At 51.4% G+C, this 15,481-nt stretch overlaps 1 protein-coding gene across 7 annotated transcripts in view; it reads left to right on the top strand.

Moving 5' to 3' along the window:
* Positions 1-15,481, top strand: part of SHANK3 (SH3 and multiple ankyrin repeat domains 3) — a 275,165-nt gene that overhangs the window by 53,546 nt on the left and 206,138 nt on the right. For all 7 annotated transcript variants that reach the window (XM_072344180.1, XM_072344169.1, XM_072344200.1 and 4 more), the window contains exons 6-10: positions 79-187; positions 9,973-10,124; positions 10,370-10,537; positions 11,299-11,415; positions 12,960-13,037. In XM_072344180.1, the coding sequence (XP_072200281.1) occupies positions 79-187; positions 9,973-10,124; positions 10,370-10,537; positions 11,299-11,415; positions 12,960-13,037 (624 nt within the window). The remainder of the gene's footprint in view (positions 1-78; positions 188-9,972; positions 10,125-10,369; positions 10,538-11,298; positions 11,416-12,959; positions 13,038-15,481) is intronic.

A 15,481-nucleotide genomic window follows, 5' to 3' on the forward strand; every position in this document is an offset into this window, starting at 1 on the left:
TCCTGTGGCGGCTTCTTTCCTCATATCGCGGTGTTAATGCTGTGTGTTGTGTGTTTCCCTGGGATGTCACGGCTGCAGGCAAACCTGAAGAAGTTCATGGAATACGTGCAGATGCTGAACGTGGAGAAGGTCTGCAGACTGCTGGAGAAAGGACTGGACCCCAACTTTCACGACCCGGATACTGGAGGTGAGATTGGCCTCTCCAGAAAGGGGGGGATGGAAGAGCAGAGCTGGGGGAGAAAGTGTCCAGGGGAGACAGTGGGAATCTGGGCAGTGGTTGTTCTTGGTGGGCGTAGCAAATGATGGGTTGTCTGAAGGGGAAGGTTTGGAACAGTGGTATGTATGTGAGCTGGATTTCTTAGTAGCGTATTCTTTGGTCGTTTTTAGTACATAAAGTTGCAGAAGGCCGTTGGCAGAAGATACTGTGGGGGGAGAGAAAGATGCATAGTCTGGGAATGAGAGATAAAATGCGACATCTGTGGGGCTGTGCATCGTTCAGATGGGGCTCTGGGGAGGACCGGGCAGTCTCTGGGACTGGCGTGTTGAGGGAATGGGGGTCTCTTTGTGAAGCAGTCAGGAGGCTGAAGGAATGTTTTGGAGGCCAAGAAAATAAAATCCTGGCTTCTGGGTTCCTCGGCGTTGTCTTTTAATTTTCTCCACTCCTTAATGAGGTCAGGGTTTGGAGCGCTGGCCGTTGGGTTTCCTGCTGGCTCCAGGGTGTAAGGAGTGAAAATCAACCTCCTGTGTCTTTTCATTGAGAACCGAGGATGGGAGGATCTGTCCCTTGTCCCGGCTGAGGGCTCTCGTGGTCTTGTTCTGAGAGAGGAGCTGCTGGTTTAGTTATTTCTGTTTTCAAGCAATGATTTTTGTGATCACTTAGTACATAGTTGGACTTCTGCTTGTGTACGATGGGCACGTTTCCAAGTCATGAGCAGGTGCCAATCTGATGATTAATTTTCCGTGTTTCTGGTTCATCTGGAAGGCTCCTCGGGTTGGTCCTGAAGCTCTGGCTATCTCTGCAGGAGGAGCTCTCGTGTGCCCAGACAGATGTTCTGCACCGCCGTCAATGGGCACGGCAGGGTGTTGGGCACACTGTTAACCTCTCCAGTCCTGCTCGGCAATTGGCGCTGCACCCAGACTGCCCCTTGGGATGGCTCTTGGCCTCTGCCAGCTCCTGGGCTGGAAAGGTGAAAGCTGACTCAGCCAAACTGACAGAACCACTTAAACTCAGCCAGCAGTGTTTGTTGTGTTTAACTTACTGGTGTAGCCGCTCTGTCTGGTCCTGATGGACAACTGCTCCTATGGCAAATAAACCATGAGCAGAATAGGAGTGTGATCACTGTCTGCCTTGGAGCGTGCCCAAGCAGATCAGCTCTATTTGGTTTTCATTTTTGCCCAAGACCTTTCAAGCATTTGGAGGGACATTCCTTTAAAAGGAAGCCCTCTGCTCTTCTAAAGCTGATCCAGCTTTACAAAGTGTGTCGTATTGTAGAGTGCAGTGTGCTCAAGGAGATCATAGAATGGTTTGTTTTGGAGGAGACCTTAAAGCCCGTCCATTTCCAACCCTCTGCCACAGGCAGGGACACCTCCCAGCAGGTCAGGCTGCTCAAAGCCCCATCAGTAGAGCTGCAAAAGTTTCGGATCTGATGTTATTTCATAGAATCACCAGGGTTGGAAAAGACCTCCAAGGTCATCCAGTCCAACTGCCTGGTTATCACTGATATTCCCCACTAAACCATGCCCCTCAGTACAGCGTCTAAGTGTTTATGGAACACAGAAGGTTGGAGGCTTATAGGAACAGGCTCACATGTACTGAGAAGAATCTGTTAAATATAGAGGGGGAAGAATGATGAAAAAAACCCCAAAAGCAACAACAGAAAAGCACCTGATCCGAACAGTCATCTGATTCCAGTTCAGAACTGACAGCAAAACTGGATGTTCAGAGATGTGAAAATAACGTTGGGGCAGAGGGAGTCCAGGATGCCTCACTCTGAGCCCTAATTCTTGTGCAAAAACACACAGTTGTTCCTTGCTCCGCCGTCTGTTTTGTGAGTGTGACAGGATGACATGGAACTGCTGTTCAGTATCAGTGGCTTTCTGGGTTTTAAGAGCAGATGGGGCTGTTCCACCACCCAACCTGACCTCCCGCGCCGCAGGGGATCCTCGTCACCCTGTGTGTGTTCACTGAATGCACTGAACAACGCTGGAACGTATTTTCCAGAAAGTCATCAATCCTGATTCAGGGAGCGGAGGATCCGAGCTGTTCCTTCCTTGTTTGGTTAATCACCCTCACTGTTTAAGATTCGTGTCTTATTTAAATTTGTATGCTTCAGCTTCCAGCTGTCGTTACACTTTATCTTCTGGATTAAAGAGCGCTTTAGTACCTGGTATGTTTTCACATGAATGTATTTATACACAGTAATCAAATCAACATTTCATCTTCCTTCCTCTAATTAAAGAGAGGCCAGGCTCCTTCAGCCTTCCTTTTGAGGACATTTTCTCCTGTTTTCCCACCAGTTTTGTGGCTCCCACATCACTGCTCCATTTCTAAGAGGTCAGCTGGAAGGCAGACACCAGGCACGCTGCTGTGCGCTGCTCCCCTGCATATCCTTGCTGTCTGTGTCCCGTGGCAGTGGCCTCACTGGGGAGGACCCGGATGGCCACGTGTTACTGGAACAGACTCTGTCACGCCATGATCTGAGTCACCTGAGCCACAGCAAACCACAAAAGAGTTCTTTGCTTGGGAGCTTTGCTTTGGTGGGGCTGCTTCTGTTCCCATTGACTTCCACGTGCATCTGGCTGCAGATGGAAGTGGTGATGTGGGAGCATGCTGCTCCCTGCAGGGCTGCCAGCCTCTCCTGAGGAGCATTTTGCAGAGCCATGACCACAGGGTGTAGGGCACTGCATCTCCTCCCCCACACGTCACGTTCACTGAGCTCAGATGGATCCCGTGGGATTGACACGGCTTTTGCTTCTGGTTCTGCACTGCCCAGCCCTGACTACACTCCGTAATCATCCCAGCTTTGTGTCACTTATAGATCTGATCAGAGATTTGCATTTACTTCAAGATAAGTGATGGAAATGGCCAAGTCCAGCACCTTGGAGAGCCCCTTCAGCGCCAACGGCCCTGGTTGCTTCTCATCTGGATTGCAGTTCGTCTGAAGGATGTTGAGGTGACATGTGGTGCTGCTTGTTTTCCACACCAGATAGGGCTGCACATGAGCCTCACGTCAATGCAGCTATCTGCGTCAGGCAGACTGTGAGTTAGAAGAAGGGGGGTTACATGTGAGCAGCAGGACCTGCTTACTGTAAAACTTGATGGGTCAATATGAGCGACACAGGTATTCCTCAATCCCATGTCAATTAAATTCCATATACATTTCCCAGCATGTTCCCAGGATTGGGGTTATTTTTCTGGCTTCTTGGTGCATGGATCATCTTACTCTCCCCTTTTTGTGTCTTGTCCCAATGCTGCTACTCTTCTCATCTTTTTGGATGTCCCAGTACTTCAAAGTGTATTCTAATTTAACTTTATTGGCCCAGAAAGGTCTTCAGGGAGAAGTTAAGAAGGATGTTAAGAAGTTAAGAAGTTACGAAGGATGATATACCTCATTTTCTAGAAGTAAACAACTTCTCCCAGCGCAGGTAGCTTATGTCAGAAATCCCATTTTGGTAATAGAAAGGAAAATATAATTTCCTCAGCAGCAAAGTTAACAATAACCATTGGTCATTTTGCTTCCTGTATTTATTAGCAATTATACACTGCCCGCCCATTCGATGAGTGTGTGCAGGGCCTGGGAAATCCCTTGGTGTTCTCTAATTTAAACAACAGCGACAAGACCCATCTCTGACAGCCCTTTGCCACGACAAATGTGGTTTTCTTTACTTCTGTGTCGTTAGTTCCTGTTCTTGTCCCTCATTTCCTAATTCTCAGTTCATGCTGATCGCTGTTTCGTCGCGTCCTGTTGTTAGAGCTGGTGTTGTAACTGCTGCTGACCCTGGAAGGGGCACACAGCAGTGGTTCTCATCTTCAATTTATGGAGCCTTATCCTTATCCTTTCTTCTTCAAGAACTCTCAGACACCTTTTGCTTTTTGATTTTAAGCTTCCTGTGTTTCCCACAATAGATCTGATTTCCCTTGGTTCATTCCCATGGGGGGCATCAGGTATTCCCCCGTCTGGTTGGGACTCCCATCTTCCCATGCTGTCCCATGCTGATTAAACAACAGTAAAGTGTTTAGCAGATGTGGTTTTGTTACATTGAGACCCAAAGAAGCATTGCTGTATGTTGGAGCAAAGCAGCACTTATGGAGAGCAACCAGTTTCCCATGTTCAGAAAATGGGGTGATATCTTATTGCCTGTAGGTTGGGACAGTCAGCATTTGCTTTCAAATTGAATTTGCCCTGGTAGCACGAGTGTTCTTCTCTATAACTTGGTGACCAGCACTTAGGGGTTAAAGAGTTTTGCTCTTTTTCTTTAGTGGTGCTTAACAAAGTCTCACAAAGGAGCTTTGGTTACTTCTGACACCATTCCATACAAACCTGAGGCCCTGTTCTGAGCCATTGGTGGCCATATAGCAGATGATGGGATTTTAATGTAAGCTCTTTCTGTGGGCCTCCTTGCCCACTCAATACGTTCCCATTCTCATAGCAATCAGGCATTCTTCGTATTCTAAAATGGTGTAATTGTCTGTAAGTTCCAGTAATGACAATGATGTCAAACTTCTTATTACCACCATAAGCAGTCCTCATCCTTTTTCCTGTTATCCAGTCTCCTCGTGCTCCGAAATGAACAAAGAGGAAGAAAAATCTTCCTCTCATTCTTTATCAAATGGGCTTAATTACTTCTGACATGGTGCATTTGTGCAGCGTTTCCCTCTTTGGAATTGTTTCTCTAGTCTTCTTGATTTAATGTCTTTCTAATTGTTCTACTTAAGCCTCAGCCAGGATCGTTATCTCACCTCTCTGTGAAGTGCAGGTTGTTGACTGTGAAATTCCTCTATCACGGTCCAGTGTTCCCCGAGCCCAACCTTCTCAGTTTTGCTCCCATCCTGTGGCTGGCGATTCCCTTCCAGCATTTTCTGCTCATCACCTTCTCCTGCTTGTGGATCTGAGGGGCTCTCTGGGATGAGCTGATGAACTTCTGCGTCCATCAGCTCTCCAGCAATGTCCTCATGTCCCATTACTGTCAAATCTCTGCTCTTCAGTTTCACAAACTCACCCAACACCAGAGGACAACGGTGGGCTGTTCTCACCTGCTGAGGTGTAACACAGGCACACGTGGCTCCATGCAGAGGCACAGTGTGTTCTGGGCTCTGGTTCTTCTTCCAGCTGATGGTGAAGGACACGTGGCCCCACTCAGCGACTTCCAGTCCAGTTCCTTCCATTGGTCACCAAATCTCATTTATTGTTCAGGACTGCTCCTTTCCTTTTGTAGGAGGGAAAGCAGAGTGCATCCAGCTTAACCTGGTGTTTCTGCTCATACAGTTGGAAAAGATCCATGCCTGAGAAGAGGGAACCATATCCCATTGAAAGCCCTGCTTGGCCGTCCTGCTTTCCTCCTGAGGAGTCTTCACAACTGATTATTGACTAAACTGGAGTTTCCAGAGCTTCTGGATGAAAGATGGAGAGGGTGTGGGGACGCCCTGTGGCAGTGTGAGTGCAGCACTATGGGTTATGTGGTCCCATGACTGTATCAGCAGGCAGTCGTGTTGTGTTGGTGTGGTTTGGTTTGGTACCCCGTATGTGCAGGATCATGATAAAATAGAATAGTCCAAGGGGGAGGGACCCTCAAAGGCCACCAACTCCAACTGCCTGACCACTTTAGTGCTATACCAACAGTTAAAGCATTTCATTGAGGGCACCGTCCAAATGCCAACTGAACTCTGACAGGCGCAGGACATCACCCACCTCTCTGGGGAGCATCTTGCAGCACCTGATCACCCTCAAGGTCAGTGAATGATTCCAAATGTCTGATCTGAGCCTCCCCAAGCACGGCGTTGTGTCATTCCCACCCATCCTACCATTGGCTGACAGGAGATCAGCACATCCCTCTCCACTTCCCCTCCTTGGGGACTCTGCTGTATGATCGGCACCTTGCCAGTCTCTGGACAAAGCGGTCATGAGTGACACACTTTTAGGCCAAGATACTGTGGCCCTGATATAGGAATCCCCCCAGGAGATGAGGACCTTGTCCTTCTGACCAGAGTCTTCCCTCTGCTGGAAGTGGTAATTCCAGACAGTTCCTTCCTTTCTGGCCGCGGTCCCCCCTCCGTCCTCAGGTGCTGCCCCTGAGTTCTGGTGCTGTGCAGTGAGCTCTGCTCCTCCCCCCCTCATCTGGATGCTGCCTTTCCCATTTTGCTCAGGCTGAGCTGAAGGCAGCGTGCATCAAATGCTGAAGTGGAAAGTCTCAATAATTATTCATTCTGTGTGTCTTGAGTTAAGCGCTGCATTGCTTTACTTAAAGCCTCAATGGCTGCAAAGCCAAACGTCCCCTCTCCTGGATGCCTGAAAAACCCTGCTCTTTGAAAACCTTTGTCCTTTCATCGATGAGAATACTCCCGTATTGAGCTTTTAACCCAGAGCTTTCAGGTCTATCAGCAGAATGATGGTAATGTGGGCAGCACTCCAGCTAAGGTTTCAAGAGATGGAATAAATAAATGGCCATATTTCCAGCACTTGGTATTTAGCAAAGATAGCACTTATGCACTGCAGCTTTTTCTATTTTTAATTTCTCATCTATCCCTTTGCAAAATCACTGTAGTAAATCTATTCTTTTTTCTCTAGTCAAAACAGCGTTGCTATTAGCTGTGCATTTTTATCTGATGGGTCTCTGGGGTAAGTCTGACAGAGATACTGCAAATAGCCCCAAAACCAAATGTTCCTCTCCATGTGACCAGGCCTTCAGAAGTTTGGGTAAATGCAAGCACCCTTTGTTCAATGTTATCCTCTAAGAGTGGAGGGGGACCCACACCCACAAGGTTTTGGGGGCACCATCCTTCTGCAGCTGAAGCTTTTGAGACACCCAGCGTGGCTTCCCCAAGGGCAGATCGTGCCTGACCAGCCTGGCGGCCTTCTGTGATGGAGTGACGGCTTCGGTGGATGGGGGAAGGGCGATGGATGTCGTCTACCTGCACTTCTGCACGGCCTTTGGCATTGGCCCTCAGCACAGTCTGCTCTCTGAATTGGAGAGGTGTGGATTCGAAGGACGGGCTGTTCAAAGGATTAGGAATTGGCGGCTGGATGCAGCCAAAGGGCTGAGATCTGAGGTCTGTGTCGAGGTGGAGGCTGGTCACAAGCAGCATCTCTCTGGTGCTCTTCAGATCTCCATCGGTGACAGACGATGGCATCGAGTGCAGCCTCAGCACTGGCAGATGACGCCGAGCTGAGCGGTGCAGTCGGTACATTGGAGGGAAGGGAAGCCATCCAGAGCGACCCGGACAGGCTGGAGAAGCGGGGCCACGTGAACCTCAAGAGGTTCCATAAGGCCAAGTGCAGGTGCTGCTTTGGGTCGGGGCAATCCCAGGTGTTTGTACAGACTGGGGGAAGATCTCCTGGAGAGCAGCCCTGCGGAGAAGGACTTGGGGGTCCTGGTGGGAGAGAAGCTGGACGTGAGGCAGCAGTGTGCGCCTGCAGCACGGAAGGCAGCTGTGTGCTGGGCTGCATTTAAAGGGGTGGCCGGCAGGGACAGGGAGGTGATTGTCCCCCTCTGCTCAGCTCTTGGGAGGCCCCATCTGCAGGGCTGCGTCCAGGCACTGGAACAGGTTGCCCAAGGAGGCTGTGGATGCCCCATCCCTGCAGGCATTCAAGGCCAGACTGGATGTGGCTCTGGGCAGCCTGGGCTGCTGGTTGGTGACCCTGCACACAGCAGGGGGCTGGGATGGGATGAGCATTGGGGTCCTTTTCAACCCAGGCCATTTGATGGTTCCGTAATTCTATGATTCTTTCTTCTGGAGCCACTCGTGCAGCAGACACAGTTTCTTCCTCCCTGCCTGAAGGCTGTTGGAAACTGCAGCATTGTTTTCTCAGTGACTTTGCAGTATAAAACGGATTCACCCCTTCTCAGTTTCTGTGAGGTTTTCTTCCTTCACCTCTTGACCCAGGGAAGAGAAGATCCCTGCAGAAATTGTTAATGGGTCATTATGGAATCTCCTCCTATGGAGATACCTGAGGCCCGTCTGGACGCTGACCTGTGTGACCTATTGCAGAGTGCCTGCTTTTGTAGAGGGGTTGGACTCAATGATGGCTTTATCCCCTTCCAACCCCTGCAGTTCATGACTGTGTGATCATCCTGCTCAACATACAGCAGTTAATGCAACCCGCTCGGTTTCCAGAACAGGGGTTTCCCTTTGCTCTGAGCTGACTGACGTAAGGGGGAGGTGACACAGCACTGTCTGAGCTTTCAGTTCTAGAAGTTCAGAAAGGGGCCAGATCTGTGTTGTAGGTGAGGAGGCTGAGGGAGATGTGCCGCATTCACCTGGACCTCCTGTGCTTACTCCTAGTTTCTCTTTCCAACATGTGCTGAGCTTTCCTGGGGCAGACAACAGCCATAGCCCAGGTCCTGTCACTCAACATTCACCTTTAGGAGGTGGTGTTGGCTCTCTCAGCTGTAGGGTCTGAATCTGGAGTGGTGCTGTGTGGAGCCAGGAGTTGGAGGCAGTGATCCTTGGGGGTCCCTTCCAGCACGGGATGTCCATTGGTTCATGACTTCCCTCCTGCTGTTAGTGCAGGACTTCTGTCTCCTGTCCCACCCCGGTACCTCCTGCCCCGCTGCTGAGTTCCCTGGAGATGCCGGAGGTCTCAGCCCAGTCCCAGCAGAGCTGCTCATGCCTTGTTGGAGAGATGGTTGCATTCACAAAGGCACTTTCTTGGCTGTGTGCAGCAGTGTGGATTGTGGCTTAATAGGTAATGGGGCCGGCGCCGATGGGAGCTTGCCTGGAACTGGGGCTGTGTGTGCTCAGGGTGCAGGAGCACAGATCTGTTGTTCACAATGCAGCTGTGCTGGGATTGGCTGCTTGCACAGAAGTGAACACATGAGGGTTGCCAGAACGCCTCGGGTGCAATTAACACGTGCTCTTCATCCTCAGCTTCTCCTAGCAAAACAAAGAGAGCACAGGCACAGGAAAAAAGTGTAGGAAGAACTGCAGCAGTGCAGTACAAAGGAACTTCTGTCCTCACACACTGCGTGCTCTCTGGACGTGGGACCCATGTGTTGGGCAGAGCTGGGCCTGCAGTCAGCCCAGCATGTTGCTGTGGGTTCTGTGTGTGACAGGCCAGGACTGTTAGCAGTGAGAGGGGTGCTGCATGGAGGCCCTTGGGGATGAGCAGTCCGTGCTTGGGGTTTGCTGCTGGTGATGCGATGGGGTGAGGACTGGCTGCAGGGCACCTGTGTGCGGAAGGGCTCAGGACAGCTCCATGGATGCTGGCAGTGATGCGGTGGTGTAAAGCTGTGCATTGCCCTCCACAGCAGCAGTCCTTCTCCTCACCTTGTTACAGAGAGAAACTGAACAAAGGCACTCTTTTTCACCTTGTTCTTCTCTTACCCTTTGCATAAATGCTGTGCCCAGATGTGTCCTTTCCTGCAGCCTAAGAGACAGCAATGGCGTTCATTCATTAAACTGCGAGCGTGTTCCTTTCCCTCTCCTCCAAGCTCTCATCCCACACCCATGTTAAACTGGTGGGCAGTCTGCAGCCCATGGCCAGGCCCTCTGTGTGCCACTGGGATGAGCTTCAACGTGGCCAAATGCCTGGTGCCAGGTCCTGCATGTGGGTCGCACCAACCACTCAGTGCTGCGGGTGTGGGGCAGTGAATGAAAACTCTATCATTCTATGCACAGTGCTATAGAAGATCAGCTGGTGTCCAACAGCAGGAGCTGTTTGCAGCTCCCTTGTCAGCATGTGCTGCAGTGCTGGAGGTGGGCAGCAGACGTAGCAGTGCCCACATTTCTCACTTCGGCTTCTTGGTGCTCTGCAGAGTGTCCCCTGACGGCGGCGGCTCAGCTGGAGCTCAGCACTGAGATGATCAAAGCCCTGAGGAACGGGGGAGCACATCTGGACTTCCGCACACGGGAGGGGATGACGGCGCTCCACAAAGCTGTGCGCTGCCGCAACCACGCGGCGCTGCTGGTGAGTCCCACATCCCAGTGCTGGTGAGTCCCACATCCCAGTGTTGGTGAGTCCCACATCCCAGTGTTGGTGAGTCCCACATCCCAGTGCTGGTGAGTCCCACATCCCAGTGTTGGTGAGTCCCACATCCCAGTGCTGGTGAGTCCCACATCCCAGTGCTGGTGAGTCCACCATCCCAGTGTTGGTGAGACTTGATGATCTTACTGGTCTTTTGTAATGTTAATGATTCTATGATTCTCCTGCAGACATTGCTGGACCTGGGAGCCTCCCCAGACTACAAGGACAGCCGGGGGCTGACACCGCTGTACCACAGTGCCATGGTGGGAGGAGATCCCTACTGCTGTGAGCTGCTGCTGCACGACTACGCCAGGCTGGGCTGTGTGGATGAGAATGGCTGGCAGGAGATCCACCAGGTGAGGTGGATATGGATGAAGTCTGCTGGGCCTGGCGCAGCCCTCAGGCGCTGCAGGACACGGGGTGTTGGTGGGTGGTGGGGGCTGCATGGCCAGCAGGGGGATGTGTTCCTGCTCAGGGGTTTGCATGTGGGGTTCAGCTTTGCCCCAGTGCAGGCCTCACACTTGGGCTGCCTCAGCTGCCACAGGGCATCACTTTGGGATCTTGGGCCAACAGCTGAGGTGTCTTGGGTACAAAACCAGAGTTCTACCTGCCCCCGTTTGGCACATTAACAAGTGGATGTGGCAGAGGAATCATAGAACCATAGAATCACCGAGTCTGGAAAAGACCTCCAAGATCATCCAGTCCAACCATCCACATATCACCAATATTTCCCACCACGCCACATCCTTCAGTGCAACATCTGAACATTTCTTGAACACTTCTATGGGCAGCAGCTCCACCACGTCCCTGTGCAGCCCATTCCAGCACCTGGCCTCTCTTCTGGAGAGAGCATTTTTGGAAGCCCCATCCCTGCAGGCATTCAAGGCCAGGCTGGATGTGGCTCTGGGCAGCCTGGGCTGCTGGTTGGCGACCCTGCCCACAGCAGGGGGTTGGAATGAGATGATCTTTGAGGTCCTTTTCAATCCAGGCCATTCTATGATCCTAACATCCGATCTGAATCTGTCCTGAATCCACAAGAGGAGGAAGGATTCCATGAGGTTTATCATTTTCCTGCTTCCCCCTCGTTCTGTTTCTCAGTTTTTTTCCCCTCTTGCAGGCATGTCGCTACGGCCACGTTCAGCACCTGGAGCATCTTCTTTTCTATGGCGCTGACATGACTGCGCAGAACGCCTCAGGAAACACCGCTCTTCACATCTGTGCTCTCTATAACCAGGTACTCTGTGCGATTTGGGGCACGAGGACACAGAAAGCACAGACAAGGAACCTGCCCAAGGGCACGGCATCAGGCTGAGGCACATTCTCAGGGCAGTTACAGCCCCAAGACCTAACAAAGTCCTTCTGGATTCTCCCCACGCTCCGCCCAGGGCGAGGTGCTGCTGGTGGCATCAGTCTGATGTTGGATTTCTCAAGATCCGTGGTTTATTCCAGGGTGTTTTTACTGATTTACCACCCGAGCTGCTCCATAATTGTTCCTCTGGTTCCCGTTCCTTCTTCACACCACGTGCAGCAAAACCCCATCGCTGGTGGGAAGGGGGCAGTTTGTCTGCCTGGAGAGCGCACACACTGCGCCCAGGTGCCCTCATTTAACATTGAGGAGAGCACCTGCCTCACGTGGGGCTTTTGGGGCAGGACCTGCAGCTGTCGTGGTACAAAAGCACGTAACATCTTATTACCAATCCGAATTTTAAGAAGGCTGCTCCTGCGATGCAGGGCATCGTTTCTGTTTTGAGTTCTGTGTGTGGCCTCAGCTCCAGAGAAGTGATGGGAGGGGGAGGTGGTGGAGCCCTCTCTGACCTTCCAGACTCACTGGTCTCTTTCCCAGATGTAGAGGTCAGTATCCAAGTGCTTCTCATGTGGGTTTTGCTCCTTCCTGGAGGTTTCATATAGAATCATAGAATCATAGAATTACCCAGGTTGGAAAAGACCTTGAAGATCATCAAGTCCAACCGCAGCCCAACCAGTACCCCATCTCTAAAAAAACTCTGCTAAATCTGAGTACCACATCCAAACGGCTCTTAAACACATCCAGGGATGGCGATTCAACCACCTCCTTGGGGAGCCCATTCCAGTACCTAACCACCCTTTCTGTAAAGAAGTTCTTCCTAATATCCAACCTGAACTTGCCCTGGCGCAACTTGAGGCCATTTCCCCTCGTCCTGTCACTTGTCACTAGTGAGAAGAGACCTGCCCCACTCTCACTGTAAGAACCTTTCAGGTACTGGCAGACGGCAATAAGGTCTCCCCTCAGCCTCCTCTTCCTCAGACTAAACAGCCCCAGCTTCCTTAGTCTCTCCTCGTAGGGCTGATTCTCCAAGCCCTTAACGAGCCTCGTTGCCCTTCTCTGGACCTGCTCCAGTACCTCCATGTCCTTCCTGTGCTGAGGTGCCCAAAACTGGACACAGTACTCGAGGTTGCGCGTGTGGGTTTCACTGTAAAGGATTTATGTTTCTGAAGTGTCAAGTGTTAAAAATTGAATGCTGTTGTGATTTGCAACGTGGGATGGTGTACGGAAATTGATCTGTGGCTTTTTAGGGGATGGGTTGGACAAATGGGTTATATATGTTGCAGTTGGCACGCAGATGGTGGCGTGGTCAGCTCAGTGCTGGGGGTGACCAAGCCATGGGGGTTCAGCATCCTTATGCATCCCTCTCTCTCCAAAGGAGGCTTTCCAAGCTCAGTGACACGAGGTGGTTTGCCTCTTTGTTATCTCCTTTGCTGTCCATGGTGCTGATCAGTCTCTCCTTTCCTCCTTTCCAGGAGAGCTGCGCTCGGGTTCTCCTCTTCCGTGGTGCGAGCAAAGAGATCCGCAACTACAACAGCCAGACAGCATTCCAGGTGAGGCAGTGAGCACCAGTCATAGAGTTATAGAGTTGCTCAGGTTGAGAAAGACCTTCAAGATCATCAAGTCCAACCACAACCTGACCATACTGCCCTAACACAGAGCCCTGTGGGGCCCCAAGAAGTGCTGGGGCGGCCTCTGGGACGACCCTTTGTGTAGGCTGAAGCTTCTGGAACAAATCTGTGCATTCAGGATGCCTGTTCTGGCCCTGGCCTACTTGGTGGAGCAAGAGGGAGCAAAGTGTTGGGTGTGGGAGGGGCTGTGAGGCTGCTGTTGTGGTGGGAGATTTGAAAGAGCTCTACTTGTGTAACTGTGTGTAATGGAGGTGGGAAGGAGGAGCTATTGCCATCTAGGACAATTTTGCTGCTCATAAACTTGCTGTGAATAAACTGAAAACAGAAGTTAGAAGGCCTGTTCCAGCACCTCCCCACTGTCACAGTAAAGAACTTCCCCCTGACATCCAACCTCAACCTGCCCTCCTTCAACTCCAAACCATTTCTCCTTGTCCTGCTATTATCTGCCCTTTGAAAGAGTTGACTCCCCTGGCAGGCTGCACTGAGCTCACCCCGCAGCCTTCTCTTCTCCATGCTGAACAATCCCAGCTCCTCAGCCTGTCTTTGTAGGGGAGGTGCTGCAGCCCTCTGAGCATCTTTGTGGCCTCCTCTGCACCCTCTCCAGCAGCTCCCTGTCTTTCTCGGGTGAAGTGTGTTTTAATACAAACTCAACAAGCAGTCCTGAAACAAGTGTGCACAACTTAAGTGTGTACAAATTACACATGGCTGTTGGAGACACCGCTATTAGGAGCAGACCTTGAGAGCAGCCCTGCAGAGAAGGACCCGGGGGTCCTGGTGGATGAAGAACTGAACAGGAACCAGCAGTGTGCACTTGGAGCTTGGAAAGCAAATGGGATCCTGGGCTCCAGCAGCAGAGGGGTGGTCAGCAGGGACAGGGAGGGGATTGTCCCTCTCTGCTCTGTCCTTGTGAAGCCCATTCTGGAGTGCTACATCTGGGTGTGAGGCTCCCAATAAAGGTGGGCTTAAATTCTTAGGAGGAATTTCTGTATGAAGACTGAGGCCATGTTGCTTACACTCTGCTACGTGTTGGCTTGGATGCCAGGAGCAGAAAGGTCCTGGAAGGTCAAACAGAGCGCTCAGTGCAGGCTGGGCTCATGCAGATGGAGGCAGTGGGGCTGCGGCTCTTCGAGGAGCTTTGCTTCTGGGAACTGATCGCTCATCTGCTTAATGGGAAACTATTTATTTCCAGGGAAGGATTTCTTCCAGGAAACCGTTTCCTCCTCGTTGAAGGAGTTGAACTTTTGTCCTCTCTCCACCTCTCGATTCCAACCTTTTTGCTTTGGGCATTTGCAAGACGTGGAGGTGGTGGCTGGAGAGAGCCAATGGCTGCAGCTCTGACTTGCGCACGTCCTGCAGAGCCCTGAGAACCCTAATGAGGGAAAAGCAGCGCTTGCCTTTCTTTTTGAAGTAGTGTGACTAATTGGAAGTTTGCCTTCCAGAGAATGAAAAATGTGCTTGGTAACCCAGTCGGTTTGTTTCCTGACAGCAGCATAACCTGATCCGAACCCGAATTTGATACCAGCGCGATGTTTCCCATCAGCTCCTGGCTTTCAAAGAGGAGCTCTCTGCCTCTGCTTACATCGCTTGCTCAAGATTGCAGCATCTTGTTTAGCTGCTGCCCACTGCAAAGTCTCGCACTTTCTTATGCATCGTCTTTGTGTAGCCATGGTAATGGGGTGCTACCTCTCTCTGGCTGAATTTCAGCACAGCGGAGGAAACCAAGCCAGCGTGAGGCAGGGAGTGCTGGCCAGAGCGGCTCTGTGGCTGCTGGGAGCTCACATAAAGTCCTCTGCTTCTGCAGAGCTATTTAGTCTGTTTACTGCACATACCTCGTGTTAATTTCCTTGTTACCATTAATCAGATAGCTCGGTGTCAGTGGCCTGAGATGACTTGAGATGGCACCGACTAATTAGGAGGGTTTGGAAGTTGTAATCTCTCCAGTTATCTTCCATGAGGCTGCAGGTGAGGGCTGAGCATCACCTCCTGGCACTCTGCAACTTACTGTTGTCCTGGGCCAGAGCTGATACCTCCGTCCTTAGGAGTGGTTGATACCTCTGTCCTTGGGGGTGGTGCTCTCCAGTGTCCTTATCAATGAGGCAGACAGTGGGGTTGGATGTACCCTCAGCAGAGTGGCTGCTGGCACCAAGCTGAGAGGCGCAGGTGATGCAGTTGAAGGAAAGAATCCATCCAGAGGGACCTGGACAGGCTCAAAAATGGTCCAACCAGAACCTGATGAGGTTCAACAGGGCAAAGCACAGGTGTTGAATTGGGGCGGTCCCAGCTACGGACACAGAGTGGGAGAACTCCTTGAGAGCAGCTCTGCCAAGAAGGACTTTGGAGTCCCAGTGGCCACGAGGCAACAGTGT

Source organism: Excalfactoria chinensis, chromosome 1 (genome assembly GCF_039878825.1).
Source record: "Excalfactoria chinensis isolate bCotChi1 chromosome 1, bCotChi1.hap2, whole genome shotgun sequence".
In the NCBI taxonomy this organism is placed as follows: domain Eukaryota; kingdom Metazoa; phylum Chordata; class Aves; order Galliformes; family Phasianidae; genus Excalfactoria; species Excalfactoria chinensis.